Below are 16,857 nucleotides of genomic sequence, written 5' to 3'. Positions count from 1 at the left end.
AAAATATTGAAAAGTGTAGTGATGGCCTGTTTTAAAAACTGTGTCTACTAGATGAGGTTTCACAGTGCATGACTTAAAAAGAGACTTTTTAACACTTAATATTTGAGAGACTAAAGTTGCCTTACTCTTATTGAAAAGATAAATAGAGGTATAAATGTAAAATGGGAATTAGAATAATCTGGGAATAAGATCTCTTTCTTCTTTCCTCTATTTGCACTTCAAAGGTGTACAAGCACTCTGCAATAAGCAAATTCAAACTACTATTTTTTCCCTTACTCAACTCTGCTGTGTTTTTCCTCTTTCCTGCTCTGAACTGGCCACTTGATTCTTCATTGACGTAAACTAATGAGTTAGGAAAAAAATATGTGGGTGCACTGCTGGTGAGAATATTTCTCAGACAGATCATAACTTCAAGACCTGAGGCTGTGACTCAGCTGTGTCATCACGCAGACTGTGACTCACCACACCTGAGAAATCTTTTCCCAACCTCTGGTTTCTGTTTTGAAAGATACCTGCTCAGACAGATAAACAAAATGTGTATTTAGAATAACACTAAGCATTGTGGGCACATATTAAGATATTTTAGGTGTATGATGTCAAATATGAATAAGAACACACAACTTTAGACAGCAGCTAAAGTGTTTAAGTTGCAAAACATTTAATATACACAACATTATATAAGTGATATATAACATCCTACACAAGTGTTTTGGTGGAACAATAGAGTCCACAACATATGAATAGCATTGAATATGAAAAGGCCACTAAACTGTCTAAAGTGATGTATAACATCCTAGCGGAGTATTATATACATACATTATGATACAATACAATGTATGAAGACCTGTAGATATGAGAAGCCACTATAACTATAACTATAAGCCGCTTAATATCCTATAGGAATATCATACTGACCTCAGTATAAAGGTCACTATGAACCACTGCCTACTGAATACAGTAAGACACAATATTACAGTGATAATTGCCAAGAGGTGGAATAAGACAAACAGGCATAATTGTATGTCTCTAAGTTTGGGTTTTTTGGTCTTTTTTAGCCAAAAGTGTTACAGAAATATATGGAAATTTAGATTACTGAAGAGCTGAAAAAGTAAAGTATGTCAACAGAAACAGAGTGAGTGAGAGAGAGAGAGAGAGAGAGAGAGAGAGAGAGAGAGAGAGAGAGAGAGAGAGAGAGAGAGAGAGAGAGAGAGAGAGAGACCAAATATGGTCATACCGGGGAAAAGGTGCGTTTGGTTTTCAACCCCCCTCTCCTTATCATCTATGCAAATGAGAGTGACGTCATGTGACTACAACTCTTATAAATGTAGTTCCTTATAACTCTCTACCAGTTGGACAACAACATCTTAAAGGAATATAAACTACAATCAGCCTTACGCAGTAACTTGACTAGTGGCGCTCGTGCTGTTTTGAGTCCTTACCTTTGTGTGCGCGCGCTCGTTGAGTTTCTCTCCAAACAGGTTTGACCGGGACACACCTGTAGGAAGAAAAGGAAGCTTTGTGTGCCTCCACTCCATTCTGTACTCCATCTTTGACCCCTGTAGACGACGGACGGATAGGAAACCAGCAAAGGAGGAACCTTTTTATTCATTCGGTTTTAGATTTTTATTAATTTTCATAATGAAGATTTGGATTGCTCTCATGCTCGCCGCCCTCGCGGTGGGAGCTTCAGCACAAAGCTGTAAGTAGTTTGGATTAGGGTTTGTTCAACTTTTGTTGACTGAAAAATGTCTTACAACGCCTTGTCTGGGTGTACGTGTGGTCCAGTCATATAGCTTTATATAACAAGGCTATAAAAGAAGAATTTTGTAGTGTCTTAATTAATTTTTCAGTTCTTGGAAAGCTTTAGTTAGAAAACAGGAATATTGGGTTGAAACATTATCTTTGTGTCTTTACTACCTTCCTACTTTAAATGTAATGTTTAGTCGTTTCAAGTAATTTTTGTGCCGATAAGGGTGGAAAAAGTGCTTTAAAAGTTGTTTAGATATCAAACGCAGTTAGTGTCGTTGCAGAGTGGGGGTTGGGAGGATTTGTTCTGCTCCCTGAGGACTGCTCTGTTCAGAGAAACCAACGCCCAGGTGTTAAATTAACCTGCTAGTCTACCTGCTGTACTTAGCCCTTTCGGTTTATGGGACTTTATAACATAAGATACAATAAATCTCTCAGAAACCTGGCTTACAATAAGACTATGATACATTTAACTCACATATAGGGTGTTTTTGGAGTCTCTCTAATTCATACTTATGTGCGATATTGTCAAACAACCACAGTAAAGTGATGTTAAAGTTAGCCATTAGATAATTGAAATAGTAACTGATATTAAACTTGATATGCACTTTAGTTATATTAAGAGGTTTTTAGGGATTTCTGAGAATACTTCAGTGTCAATCTTGTTTCTTTCTGAATAACAAACCTTAATGTTTTTCTGCTTAGGTTCATGTCAGTCTCTGAAGTGGGCCACCTGTGATGGAAATCCATGTGAGTGTACCGTCCTGGTTGATGACAACGTGAAACAAAAGCTGGACTGCACCAAATGTAAGTAAAAGATTTTACATTTTGATCAAGAATACATATTTCCTTTCCTTCTCTTTTGCGAGTTGCTTTGTTCTTGCTTGCTTATGATGTGACAATTTGTGTCACCTTCAGTGATCCCTAAGTGCTTCCTGATGAAGGCTGAGATGTACAGAGCAAAGAAGGGTTTGAGCACCCGTACAATAGGAGGAAAGCCAGTGGAGACCGCATTTGTGGACAACGATGGCATCTATGACCCAGACTGTGAGAACGACGGCAAATTCAAGGCCAAGCAGTGCAACAACACTGAGGAATGCTGGTGCGTCAACAGTGCTGGTGCTCGTCGTACTGACAAGGGAGACAAAAACCTCAAATGTGAGAAGCTTGTGGAGACATAGTAAGTAATTTCCTCATCAGTGTGGAAGGCTGGAATTATAATAAATGATTTCAGTGTGCAGTACTGAAATGTTAACTATTGTCTTGTTTTTCTACATCTAGCTGGGTCCGTCTTCAGCTGAAACACAAAGAAGTGAAAGGTCCAGTGGATGCCAGCAAACTGAAGACGTAAGTATATTTAACAGTCCCCATTTATTAAACAAGAAGCAAAACTCTAGTGTTTGCATCACTTTTAAAATATCATAATTGTAATTTCTTGCCTTTTTTTTTTAAACAGTGCCATTGCAGATGCCATTCAGAGTCGTTACAACTTCAGCAAGAACTTAGTGAAAGAAATCCAGGTAAGAGACTCAGTGAATGGGGGTCCAGTTTGGTAAAACATGCATTTTTGTCACATTTCTACATAATGTACTTCATTTTTTAAAAAAGGCGTCACAAAAATACTCAAATCAAAACTGTCTTTCTGCAGTATGACCCTGAGGCCCGCCTTATTGTGGTGGATGTGAAGAAGGCAGAAGGGGATCGCAAGGCTGACCTGTCCCAAATGGCCTACTACATGGAGAAAGATGTATGTTGAAGCTGCTTTTTTTTTTTTTTTTTTTTTTTTTTTTTTTTTTTTTTTTTTTTATTCTCCTCTTTATGATTTATAAGTGTAAAGAGAAACTTAGTGTTGACTGACCCTGTCCTTTTCCTCATCTCCTCTCCTCCTGCAGGTGAAGGTGCTGCCTCTGTTCAAGGACCAGGCGAAGTTTGAGCCCATGGTGGGCACCCAGAAGCTGGAGATGGAGAACATCTTGGTGTACTATGTGGACGAAGAGCCCCCGACATTCACCATGAAGCATCTGTCGGGTGGTATCATCGCCGTTATCGTGGTGGTGGTGCTGGCTGTGGTTGCTGGCCTGCTGGTCCTGGTGAGTGCATCTACCTATATGTCATTATGTCATCAGCTGAAATGCAATTACTTGTACTACTTTGATTTATGAGCTATAATTTAAAGTCATAATTTTCTTTTGTGTGCAGTTCTTTACCAGAAGGAGACAGCAGAAGTACAACAAAGCTCAGGTGAGATAAACTTCGTGTAACTTGAGTTTTTCAATGATGTGAGTCTATCTGTGTAAAAAGTTTCTTGCTGCATTATAGAACTACTGTTTGTTGACAACTTTTTGTCTGTCCTTGATCTTTATAATTCAGCAAAGAGAGATGGAGCCCATGTAAAGTTTTCACCGCAGCGGGACTGTATGAAGAGACAGCTTGTACATCAGCTTTGGAAGAACTTACTTGCAGTGGAAGTGTGCCATTTTCACCATTTTACTTGAGGAATACAGATCGTAAAGGAACAATCAGCCTTTTTTGTTGTTGTTGTTGTTGTCATTGGCACTACTGGTACCGCCATTTATTTATAAGTTGTGTAAAGTTTTAAGCATCATCCAATCTATATGCCATAAAGAACTGTGCTTTTTAAAGTATGCCTGGCACATGCCACATTTTTACGTTAGAAATTGTTTAATGGTTTAAATTCCACATCATAGATTGTACAGTTTCTTTCTTACTTACTTATGTATGTTTTGTTGGATTGTTTTTAATAAAAAAAAAAAAAAAGTTTTAAAATGCTTGATGTGTTGCAAGTTTCTTTGTATTGTAAAGGTTTGTCAGTAGAGAGAGTTTTTCCTTGACCATAGTGGAAAAGTACAGCAGATCACATGGGGGAAGAAAGCAGGCCAGAGGAAATCACTGTGGGAAACGTTTTGCATGTTGTGATACTTATGTAGTCTTAATACATGATCAAAATCACCGAGCTGGGCACTTGATGTTATACTTAAACCTAACCTTTGTGTGAAGGTAATTACAGTTCATGGAAATATTTTTCAGGAATTTCAAACCTCTTTTGTCATACAAAGATGTAAGTAAGATGGCTCCTTTTGATAATGGTGGATTGCAGTAAGCCATTTGTTTTCTACCCAGATGCATTGCTGCATGGGTGTGGCAGCCCTGTTTTTGTGTCACTGTCTTAGTATTGTTTGTGTCTGTGAAGGAAACTTTAATCCCTGCTTTACATGGATCATCTTTTTAAAACCATTTATTTGTCATTTTAATTTACAGTGCTTCAGTCCCTCCATCCCAACACAACCCTCCAGGCCCCCGTAGGTTGGCGTATGACACACCATCATTCACAAAAACAAAAAAACCTAAATGCAAGAGAAATCAGATCTCAAATATATATGTATAAGTGCAAGTTGATATAGCAGTGATACCATTTGGGAAGGCATTACAACAACATCATTGTTCGGATGAGCTGAGTTTGTGTTTCTTTCCTGAATTTGTGTGTATAAAAGCCTCAAAAACATGCTCCCAGAATCAGTTTAGAGACTGACAAGACCAAAACATATGGCTCAGAATAGCTGGACTTTGGTGATACATCAGAGTTAGGATGCTTGGAGATATTTAAAGAAGTGGATCCTGTGATCTGTTTGTTGTGTTTCAAAGGACACAAATGTCCCACTGTTAAATAAGTTCTTAAAATAAATAATTAAGTCCATTCCCATGCCATTTTTGAAATGCTGTGTGCGCTGTTCAGTGCCAAACTACACCTATGTTTACATCTTGCATTTAGCTTATAAAGGTGCGCACCTTAATGTGAACATTTTTTAATTTATTATGTACAAGGGGAGCATTTTGTATTTTTGTATTATGTATATTTTAGTTTTTTTATTCTGTATTTATTGTGCACACTTGTATATGATACTATATACTATATATGATACACCGTGGCCCTGGAGGAATGAAATTTCACTCCTCTGTATGTCCTTAGCATACTGTGGACTGACAATAAAGCTTGACTTGAATTGAAGAGTTAGAAGCAAATTGAGAAGCAGAGTTTCATAACTGTGTTTGGAATATGAGGAAGATAGGAGAGGTAGCCCGATTAGGCGGCTTAGATTAATTTACTACCCAATAACAATAAAGAAAATACATTTCCAAACATCTACAAGCACATTTTCTTTATCCATGGAGTATACTTAAATGCAAATAAAAGTGGAAATTTATCAATCTAATACCTTAAATATAGACTTTGGCAAGAAAAAAAGAATCATGTGGAATATGTTAATTAAAACTGCCAATGAAATGAAAGCAGCGTTGACCACTTTTGAACACTTGTCTTGTGTCTTCTAACAGTAACTTAAAATTGTGGTTGTGAACGTCGTCATACATTTGTGTGACCCACAGATTGTCTTTGTTGACATCATTCAGACAGAAAATACACCTGTAGTTGTTTTTCTTCTGCATGCATGTAGAGAGGGATCTTGTCATCATGGTATTTGTGGTTCAAAAACAGCTGAGACAATGCAGTATGAGTTTGTTTGATCTATCTAGCAATACTGGTTGGCTGAGACTATCTTGCTGTATGACAACACCTGTTAGTGTATAGGGAGGGGATTTCTTCATTTCTGTCCGTTCCTCTGAAACTGTTTGGCATCATGCTCAACCTGTCGGTCCTGTTTTGACTCACTCATAAACGAACACATGCAGTATGTACACAACAAGCACTGAGAAAGAGTTTAAAGCAATTTAATAGAATGCAGAGGAAGCTTTTATTCACAGGTTGAGAGAAAAGTCTAAGGCCAGTAGAGCCAGAGCAGCAGAAATCCTCTTATTAAGTAAATAGACAATGAGTGTGAGCTGGGAATTTGTTGCACAACAAAACAGATGTTGTTGAGTTGCTCTGTTCATACAGTATCCTGTCACAACATGATCACAGTGTTCAGAGTTTTGTGTGATTGCAGCTGCACTTTAGAAGGCAGTTCCTGTTTTACCTTTATGTCATGAGGAAGAAGTTTAAGCATTTTATTTTCAAGCGACACGAAGGCAGCACAATGACAAAAACACTTTTAAATATGTGTCCAGTGCATTTTACATGTTTATCCTGAACTTTATTTCAAAAGAACATATCAGCACTACATGTGAATATGGACTTCCTGTCTTTGATTCTTCTCCATTTCTATACTCTTAATAATGAATATTATGAGCCAGTCAATAATCATTTGTTTATTAACTGCATTTTAGTTCCCTTTTGCCTCGCCCGGTTTTTCTCTCCCCCTCCAGCCCTCCCTCTCTTCATCTCCATAGCAACACTGGGACAAAAGCATGTCTCTGCTAGTTCAGACAGGTTGAGTATCATATATCCTCCCCCTCCCCCTCTCTTATGTGAAAGAGTGCTGGAATGAGGGTGTGTCAGCTGCTGTCAGGCACCTGATGCAGGTATCAGCACGTCAGTGTGTTTCGCACCAATAAGGAAAAGCTGGACGGAAGTGCCGTGGGAAGGGGTGTTAGCAAAGAATGAATGTATGGATCTCATGACTTCTATGGATGTGGTATTGAAAATCTAACTTCCTGGAGGGCACAGATTAATGATTTGAATGGCTTGTGTCAGGGATTTTATAAACTGAAACCAGCCGCTTGTCTGCTGTAGTTTACTTTATTCAAGCATTAGACTTGTACAATAATCATAACAAATATTCCAAAAATTATTTAAATACAATGTATTTTATGCAACAAATACATTTAATACTGGACAATAGTTGCTGTATACAGGCGTAAGATAATACTGGGAGGGAAAGTTGTCTTTTTAAAGTACCTTACATTAAAGCTGGAGTTTGGGACTTTTAAATATAAATGAACGTCCATTACATTCAAGCCCTGCCAAACAAGTTCACACAATGCTGATTAAGCCTACCGCCGCCACGTAAATCTCTCTGTATTTCACAGTATACCAGAGTTTTTACATCTGGTGTCTGTGGTGACTTTCCCACGCTGGCGCACCGGTAGTGATGCGTTTTCTGCCAGAAGGGGAAGACAAAAGTTCTGCACTGCAGGTTTAAGAAATGTCTTGTATTTCCAGTTTATCTTTGGTTTAGAGTGTGGGGTCATTGTTGTAATACCTGACACAGTACATCCTATTTCTTTTGAACCCCTTGAACAAACACCAAATGTTTCCACCAATCTATTCTTTCAACAACTGTCACTTCCTCTCACCATCTTCCTCTAAATAACCCAGCATTAAGACAGGGTTGATTTAAGTTTCTTCCCTGAACAAATTCATGGAACATACAGAGTGGAGGCATCTTGCTGATTTTGGTTATACACCCTACCTGAAAGGCTTGAAGTATTTGTACCTGATTAAAGTTTCACTGCTCTCCTGGCTATTCAGTAACTAAAGAGCATACAGGGTCCAAACTGACTTACTTTTATAAGCTACAGTCTTTCTCAACACAACAAGCTCACACAGTCCACAGTTCATCAATCACATGTACTGCATATCAAACTGGATACATGAAGCAAAAATACATTTTCACTATTTTTTTTAAAAACTCTCTCCATCAGTTGCAAAGTATGTCATACTACTGCAGTGTGGTTACCTGTTATTGCTTCCTGCTTTCATCATAGTGTTCAATATCCTTCATTATACAACAATATGAAACAGTAAGGGCTTCAGTTCCTGTCAGAGATGTTGTGCCCTACAGGAGGGCAGAAACAGATACAAAAATATCCTTTAAATTATTTCTCAATAAAGCATCATTACCTATTCTATATAGGGAATACATCATTTCCAAACAGCATCTGTACAAAAGGAAATGTACCAGACAGCACTGATTAATGAGACATTTCAGAGGGCTAGCTCAGTCTGTCAATAAATAATGTTGACTTTTCTCTTTGGACTCAGCACATGAAAAGCAACACTCATGAGGAAGACAAAAAAACGTCCTTGGAGAATGATAGGCAAAGCCTCTCAGTTGTTTCTAGATACCAGCTCAAAGCTCCAGTCTCTGCCTCGAATCTCATGTGTTCTCCGAGGAAGGCACTGAGTAACCTCTCAGGAGGTTAACTGCTTACAGTTACATCAACTTCACTTCCAGTCAGCAGAGAAGTGACTATTCCACAAACCAGGAAGTAATCTGAGAAAACAAAGATGGATCTACAGACTGACACATGGAATGTATAACAATAGAATAAAACCTATAAATAAATCCTACATATTCAAATTTAAATAAGGTAAAAAGTGAGATCAGGGCTTGATATTTCCGTGCCGTCACAGCAGCGTGGGGGTCTTGCTGGGGCGTCCCAGCGCTGGTGGAGATTTGCTCCTCAGCTCTTTGCTCTTCAGACTGACAGGTTGGGCCACCATCAGGGCCGGGGCAGAGAGGTGATGGGCGGCGGACTTCTGCTGATGAGCACTGTTGATGTAACTGGAGATGAGGAGGGTGATCTCCCTGATCTGTTGATGAAACAAAAGAGTGACGTCAGCGCGTGTTTTCATTCATGACTGAGTGTAAATTCACTGATAAATCCTTATTATATTTTGTTTAAGCTGACCAAGTGGGGCTTTGCAACATTTGACAATATCATGATAGCTGGAAAGTGCTTGTTTTATCATAAACAACCATGTTTTAAACCACAACAACGATACTAATACTTTGAGACTGCAGGAACTGATAGCCAGCATTTTGATATTCCACCATTTTAATGCTAAATTATGACAAATAATGTTTTATTTGGAGATTGTCAGGTTTTGTCATTTAATAAAAGAGTTTCACAGGTGAAACTTAACTTAATTGATATCACTTTAATGTTTGTCAGTTCAATATGAAGCTGGAACCAGGAGAGCTTAGCTTAAACTAAAGACTAGAAACAGGTGGTCGTCATTGGCCAAGAAAAGGTCCTGCACATAATCCCCCTTAAAACCACAAACTGTCATTCTGACATTTTCACACTTGTACTTTTTGTACAGATTAAACATATGAGATATAATGTATGAATCATTGAGCTTTCGAAGTGCTGGTAGGCAGATTTTTTCTTCTGCTTCCAGTGTTTGTGCTAAACTGAGATAACTGTGTCCTGGCTCCAGCTTCATATTTAACAGACCGATATCGATCTTGTCTCATGTCACGCAATGAAATGCACGGCGGCTGCTTGTTAGAATGTGTTGTACTCATGTTTTGTTGTTTTCATTCATGTGAAAGAGTTTGCTTGTGACTGTGTTGTATTGGACTGCATTAGATTGCACAGGTGTTCCTAATAAAGTGGCCGGTGAGTGTAATTTCTAAAAGTTCTGACTACTACACCGGGGCTCATGTAAACCCACAGTGTGATGCTGGACTGGATTTCACACCAACCTTGGAGGCGTCCATAGCGAACAGATGTTTCTCTGAAGGTTTGTCTTTGGCAGCGTTGGTACAGATGCTCTGCCCCACCACCAGCATGAAGTCCTGTTTGCAGCCTCCAAACGTCATCAGGTTCTTGTAGGGGTGGGACACCAGCGGTTTCTGAACACACAGATATTTGTATTATCATGATGAAAGTTATGATGTTATTTGTGTTATCATGATGGAAGTTATGATGTCCTGATAATGAAAACAATGTACAAGCATTCTCCACAACTACAAACTGCATCTGAGGCTTTTGAAAACACATATTTCATTACTGCATGTTTAATATCCTCCATATTCTTGTTTACATCCTAATACATAATCTAATATCCCCTCACAAATCAAGTGAGAGCAAATTTCACTAATTGCTCATTTTTTGAATCCTTCTTTTTCTCAGATTTGACCTTTCTGACCTTTGTCTGAGACCAGTCCTACCTCTAGAGCTTTGGGGAACCATAAGAAGTAAAAGCCTAAAGTAAAGTAGTACACTTTATGAAAAAGAAAAATACAAATAATGCAAATAACAATATAAAATACATGCATAAAAGTAAAATACATTGTTTTTTATTTGCTTATATTTAGAGAGCTGTAAAATAGATACTTGTGAATCATGATTAGTCAATAATGAGGTAGCCTGCGTCCTGTGATCTGAGTGCATGTGGGGGAATATGATGTCTGAGGAGTTCTGCCAAATAAGGAGATGCTAATCCATGGAGAGTTTTGCAGTTGATAAGTAGCAGCTTGTAGTCTGACTGGGATGAAACAGGAAGTCGATGGAGTGAAGACAGAATCGGTGTTATCTGTTCAAATGTTTTGGTTCAAGCAGTAGCATTTTGGACTAGATGGAGTTTTTTATTGTGACAGAGCAGAAGACTTGATGAAGAGCTACCATCGGCCCGGTCAAGATGAGATGAGCACATGAGTGGCGATTTCTACAGCTGACGGTGTTAGAAATGTGGGGAATGTGATGGAGGTAGAAGAAAGCTGCTGCAGTGATGTTGATGATGTGTTTTTCAAATGTCAGAGAAGGTGAGAGTAAAGGATAGGAAAATAAAAGTAGTTTTATTCATTCATATTTGTGTTTTATTATTTATTATTTAGTTTAATTTGCACTCAAGTGTAAGTGAGACTGGCATGAAGTGATTGGTTAATGGTCAATAACTTGTAATGATATATTCACTCTGAGTAAAATGCTGTGGTGTTTGCAACATCGTTTTGTTTTTTATTGGGTTTTGAACATTAAATTGACATTGAATTAATGGTCTGAGTTATCCAGTCATTAAGTTTTCATGTCTTTTATTCAGTTGTCCTGTTTTATTCAATATTTCCTGCTGATTGTGTGCTTCTTTGCTTTTTAATTGATTGAATAAAGTATACAATCCTGTATTTAAAGTAAAATCCATGAGTAAAATTAAAAGTTAAAGCGTCATATACATGGCTCATATTTAAAATGATTCATGCTTTAACATGTTATCAGTTTCTCTTTGAACTTAAGTCAAGTCTATAGCACTCACTGTTTGCTGGTGCAGGATATGTGTGCAGCATTGAGGGCTGGACTGAGCTTCAGGCAGCACCGTTTAGAGATTGAAGTATCCCTGTCTGAGTCCAACTAATGCAGCATGCATTTCAAAAATCATGTAAAGCCTATCATACTGTATGTTTTTCATGCTTCACGGGTTACATGACTTATAAGTACCACTGGTATTAACAGTGTATCAAGTCAGTAGAGCAAAGGAATCATGTCTGGACAAATTGTAGTGATGCCGGAGATGCTCACGATAGAGTTGTGCTCCAGAACGCTGATACCATCTTCATGAACGGCCAGCCAAACACGAACATCCTGCTCTGGAGAGGGAGTGATGGACTGAAACCAGAGAGAGAAACAAATAGCAATAACAATTCAAAATTTATTTTCACAGTAAGATATGGTTTGAAAAGTTATGTCATCTTTTAATTCGACCTCGCCTAGTTGAAGTCAGATTAAGTGAAAAATTCTTCCAATAAGATGAGTGTATGTATAAACATTATCCTGTGTTATAAATATATTACAGTGTTACTGCTCTAAAATGACACATAGAGGTGGATATATGCTTTGGACCGACTCTATTTGAACAAGTCACAATCACAAAAAACACACAGGTGGAGTAACGCCTGTGTGATTCAGCAGTATTCAGTCACAATTAACAAGTGGACAAAATATTATAACATGTACACTGTGCAGAGGTTTCTCCTTCCTGCTAATTTTCTATTTACGTTTCTGTATAGCTGAGAGCATATTTAGTTTATGTGTTGGCCTTCATTTGTTCAACACTATCATGTTTTTGCACTATTTTTACTTTGAGAGCAAATAATAATACTTTGTTACATTGTTTATACAGTATCTACCTGTTGATAAGATAACATAGACCACAGTTAACATACACACACACTTACTTGTGCTTCAAATAATCTGGCACCAAAGAAAGGCCACTTCTTGGCAACAGTCAGGTAAATCCTGACACACTCAGGCAAACTTCGACCCCTGAGTGAGGCCCAGCGGGCAGAGAGACGCTGGAGCAGTTGCCTGGGGGGGGGGGGGGGGGGGGGGACAATTCATTCATCATATTGACTTGATTGTAACAATCCCTTATAGCACAACTTGAAAGATTCCTATTGTTTTATCCTAAATGTTTTAGACTCCCTCTGTGCCAATCAAAGATATAGAAAAAACATGCCATGAGGATCTGATATGACTGGATTAGTCTACATGATGTTTCACTGTGTTCTGGTACCTGAGCTGGTCGTCAGATGTGGTCCTGCGGTAGTGTTTAGGGTAGAATCTGTCCAGGACCTGTTTCAGGGTCTGGTTAGACTTGGTCTGAGCTGATCCAGGAGCAGAGAAAGGACGTTCAAAATCCCCAAACTCCACCTGAAAGCAAACACATACTGTAAGTGTTAATCTGTATTGCTTTTCAGGGTGTGGTCTGGTCTACAAACATCAATGCATGAAATATTTTTCCTCTTTTTATCATATTACAAAGTGCATTAGTGATGGCAAGGTGGCGTCAAAGGTGTAGTTTTTTTATACAACCATTAACTCTAGGACCTATTGAAATGTACAAGATAAATAAGCAGTAAGTTAGAAAAGAAAGTATTATCTTTCAGACCTGGGCCAGCAGGGCGGCCATTTCCAGAGCCAGCTCCTTGTTTACAGGGAAGTGTCCCGCTACAATGGCTTCATTAGTCTGATAGGCCAGCAACAACCTCTCCCTCTCTGACTCCCCTCTCACCTGGATAGAGAAGTACAGCCTGGGGATGGAAAGATAAAGACAGTGATAGTAAAAGAGAAACAGAATGAAAGAAAGAGAAAAAGAGGGGTGGATGGGTGAAACATTATTGAACTTCTTGATTTTGTTCGTGTTCTGAAGAAGAGAACAATTTGGTGTCTACTGCAGAAATTTGCTGTAATATTTAACTTAACATTCAGTGATGCTGAATATGTGCATAAAATGATTTTTAATCTAAGAAAGATCAGATAACATTTCAACTCCAAATTAAAATTCCCAACCTTCCCTGCCTTAAATTCACTCTCCAAATTCCATGATATCCTAAGTCTGAATCAACTCATGGGCTTTTTCAACCTGGTGTTAACATACAATACATGTGTGTGAAGGCTCTGTTGGGTCCTTCTCTACCTGTTCTTGTAGGTGAGGCGGACAGTCCTGGTGTTTTCAGACTTGCCAGTGTGCTGCTCCTTAGAGGCTTGCTCCCATTTGGAGATGATGTCACAAATCTGCATTTGATATGAAAGAGATTGATTTGTTTTAAGTGTTTGGAGATCATCATGTCAAATTGAAAACTTCTTTACATGAATAAAAGATGTACCTTGATGCCTCCTTGATGCAGGCAGTGTTCCAGCTCCCGTCCAGTAGGGTCATCAGTGTACAAGCTGAAACCAGATAGTCCTGTTTTCCTCATGCCTGTGTCCTGGTTGAGGCGACACTGGAACTCTTCCACTGTGGTCGACGCATCGAAGCTCACCACCTATGGAAAGGGAATTCATTCAGTGATGACAATGATCATGACGGTTCTCCATTTTGAAATGCTATGATAGTCTGACAATAAAGTTCCAAGTGTTTCGAACCACTCAGTGTTAAAAAAAAAGATTTTTGCTGCCATATTGATGTGATCAAAAGTAAGCTCAGATAGGAACGTTTTTTTGAAAATTCCAACTCAAAACATACAAACTGTATTGTTCAGCTTTGGTGTTCACATGAAAAAATTACTTTCCCAATATATCTTATAGCACATACATGCAGAGACTGTAACATAGAGACACATCTAGCAGCAACATGTTGATAAATACACATTTATACAGCACATATGGAAAGATCATCTAACAAGACTAGAGTTTACTGAGCTAAATGCTAACATGCTGATGTTTAACAGGTATAATGTTTACCATGTTCATCATCTTATTTTAGTATGTTAGCATGCTAACATTTGCTAATTTGCACTAAACACAAAGTGCAACTGAGGCTGATGGGAATGCTAGTAGTCAGTCCCGGTGTTATGAGCGGGCCCCAGGGGGCCAGGGGTCTGAAATGAATGTTTTTACATGGCTTGCTTAAGATGAAACTCTTGTTGCAGTATCCACACTGATGGTTACAAGTTAAACAGACGGTAGGCTGGTCAAACCTGGTGAATACTGGCTGTGTAACCACACAGTTTATACAATATTTAGCCACAAACTCTACTTTTAGTGCACACACAATGACAAAGCAGGTTAATTAGTTGAAAATGGGCCATTTTCTGACTGAAGATAACAGTTTAAAATCACAAGATAGACTATAGCTGCATTGCCAACTTATAGGCTCTGTTTTGTTTCCCACATTATAAGAAATGTTACAAGGTGAATACTTCTTGCTGAGCACAGTTTAACTTAAGTAAATACTTGACGTAGATAATAAACACATTGATTGATTGATTAAAGTAAAATTGATAAGGCTTTTAGGAGCCAGCTGCCATCGCTACAGGCAACCATGATGCATTCAACTGAAAGTTGCCAGATGCCACTGGTTGAACCAAAACACCTGATTCAGGCTAACCAGTGTTTGTGTTATATGGTGACTTCCAGGTTTTCTTTCAGGTGACTTTCAATGTGTTGTGGTTGTCGTGGTGACGGCAGCAGTTGAAAACAGGAACAGAACATGTAGGCGTCCTCCTAAAAGTCTTAAATGATCATATGTTCAACACAGTATATATATGTCTGGTCCTTTTTGTATTACATTATGTAAATTGCCAACAAGAAACATTCACATTTCCTCATTTATTTTTCCACAGAAACCAAATGGTCTGGCCAGTCTGCCAGCTCTGGCACCGGGACCGTCAGCAGGACTTGTACCAACACATCTAAAAGCTGATTCCTGTTATGTGTATATGTGCTGTTTCCTTATTCTCACTTTGATGTACTCTGAGAAAAGATCCATATATAGCAATGTTTTCCTTATTATAATATTTCAGCCAGACAAGTCATGAAACAGGTTTATGTTTCCTAATACAGAGCTGCTACTAGGTGTCCAGGCTGTGATCTCATCACTTCCTGCAAGCACACACAGAGACAGGACTCAGAGTGACAACACCCCCCCCCCCCAGGAGAAACTTTGAATCAGAGCATAGAGGTAAATATTGGGGTGGAGAAGGGAAGCAGAGTGAGCATGTGCATGAGCATGTAAACTGACAGTTGGACATGTGTAGACTGTGAGTGACTTGTATTTTTACCTGGTAGGTGTTGTTGAGGAAGTGAACAGGCACACTGAAGGGCAGGGAGTGGTGATAGGGATTCCTCAGTAGGATAGACAGGATTTCCATACGTGACGGCCTGGCCTGCCTCTCGCCCTTCTGCTGTGTGCGCTCCATAGAGCGCTGGCAGTAGATGGCATACTTACCCACCTCAGTCCTGAGGACAACATAGGAGGCACTGATACAGTGGTATATACTGTGCATCAAGTGTATTAACATATTTGGAATTCACCATTCATCTGTACACGATGAACTGTATTTCACAACAGCAAGGTATATAAACTGAGTTGATTTATCCTCCATTATATCCCTGACAGGATGTTATGCAGCTATATGGTATGCAAATACATGCACAGCTGGAAACTGTGACAGGTGCTGTAGTCTGTATTGTTTCTGTGAGAAAAACCAAGTTTTTTGCAGTTCTAACCTGCAGAAGTCAGTTTGGCATGATTCACTTCCTGTAAGTCTGTTAAGTGTGTGAAGTGATAATGCTATGTCAGCATTATCAAAGTGTAGTATGTCAGTTTTGTCAGACAAGTTGGCGCAAAACAGAGGAGTTGTAAAGAGTGTGAAAGTAAATTTAAGTGCAGAAATCTGTTATCAGATATTGTTACCCTGAATGCAGAAGGCAGTCTTAACTCATTTATTAATTAGATTTAGTTTGAGGTTTTTAGCCCTTTTCAGACATGGAATATCTTGCATTCCTGGCTTTATCTATCTGTTAATGTGATGATTTTTGTCATTCAGACATAGATGACTGTTAATCAAATGTTCCTTACAGCTCTATTGAGACATGACAGGACATTTCTGGAAAGAGCCGCAGTGCTTGTGTGATATTTGGCACCTGGTACACCAGATGGAGCAGTGTCACTGCTGAGAGCAGCTGTGAATTGAAAGATTCTGATATCAAGAAAGAGGACTGTTCTCTGTTCTCTCACAGGTGATGATG

At 38.8% G+C, this 16,857-nt stretch overlaps 2 protein-coding genes across 2 annotated transcripts in view; one reads left to right on the top strand and one right to left on the bottom strand.

Moving 5' to 3' along the window:
* Positions 1-1,293: 1,293 nt before the first annotated feature.
* Positions 1,294-4,540, top strand: epcam (epithelial cell adhesion molecule). Its single transcript, XM_044373822.1, has 9 exons — positions 1,294-1,699; positions 2,452-2,553; positions 2,665-2,926; positions 3,028-3,093; positions 3,203-3,266; positions 3,395-3,493; positions 3,639-3,836; positions 3,946-3,987; positions 4,117-4,540. The coding sequence occupies exons 1-9, from the start codon at positions 1,639-1,641 to the stop codon at positions 4,138-4,140; spliced, it is 918 nt and encodes a 305-aa protein (XP_044229757.1). The 5' UTR covers positions 1,294-1,638; the 3' UTR covers positions 4,141-4,540.
* Positions 4,541-7,363: 2,823 nt separating this feature from the next.
* Positions 7,364-16,857, bottom strand: part of plekhh2 (pleckstrin homology domain containing, family H (with MyTH4 domain) member 2) — a 31,965-nt gene continuing 22,471 nt past the window's right edge. Inside the window, exons 22-30 of the mRNA XM_044373324.1 lie at positions 15,888-16,065; positions 13,992-14,150; positions 13,802-13,899; positions 13,274-13,415; positions 12,899-13,035; positions 12,561-12,690; positions 11,905-11,991; positions 10,095-10,244; positions 7,364-9,196 (exon numbers count right to left, since the gene is read on the bottom strand). Of these exons, the coding sequence (XP_044229259.1) occupies positions 9,011-9,196; positions 10,095-10,244; positions 11,905-11,991; positions 12,561-12,690; positions 12,899-13,035; positions 13,274-13,415; positions 13,802-13,899; positions 13,992-14,150; positions 15,888-16,065 (1,267 nt within the window). The 3' untranslated portion in view covers positions 7,364-9,010. The remainder of the gene's footprint in view (positions 9,197-10,094; positions 10,245-11,904; positions 11,992-12,560; positions 12,691-12,898; positions 13,036-13,273; positions 13,416-13,801; positions 13,900-13,991; positions 14,151-15,887; positions 16,066-16,857) is intronic.

The sequence above is a fragment of the Thunnus albacares genome, chromosome 14, assembly GCF_914725855.1.
Source record: "Thunnus albacares chromosome 14, fThuAlb1.1, whole genome shotgun sequence".
Classification (NCBI taxonomy): Eukaryota; Metazoa; Chordata; class Actinopteri; order Scombriformes; family Scombridae; genus Thunnus; species Thunnus albacares.
Note: the sequence above shows the minus strand (reverse complement) of the source record. Positions and strands in the feature narration are given on the sequence as shown.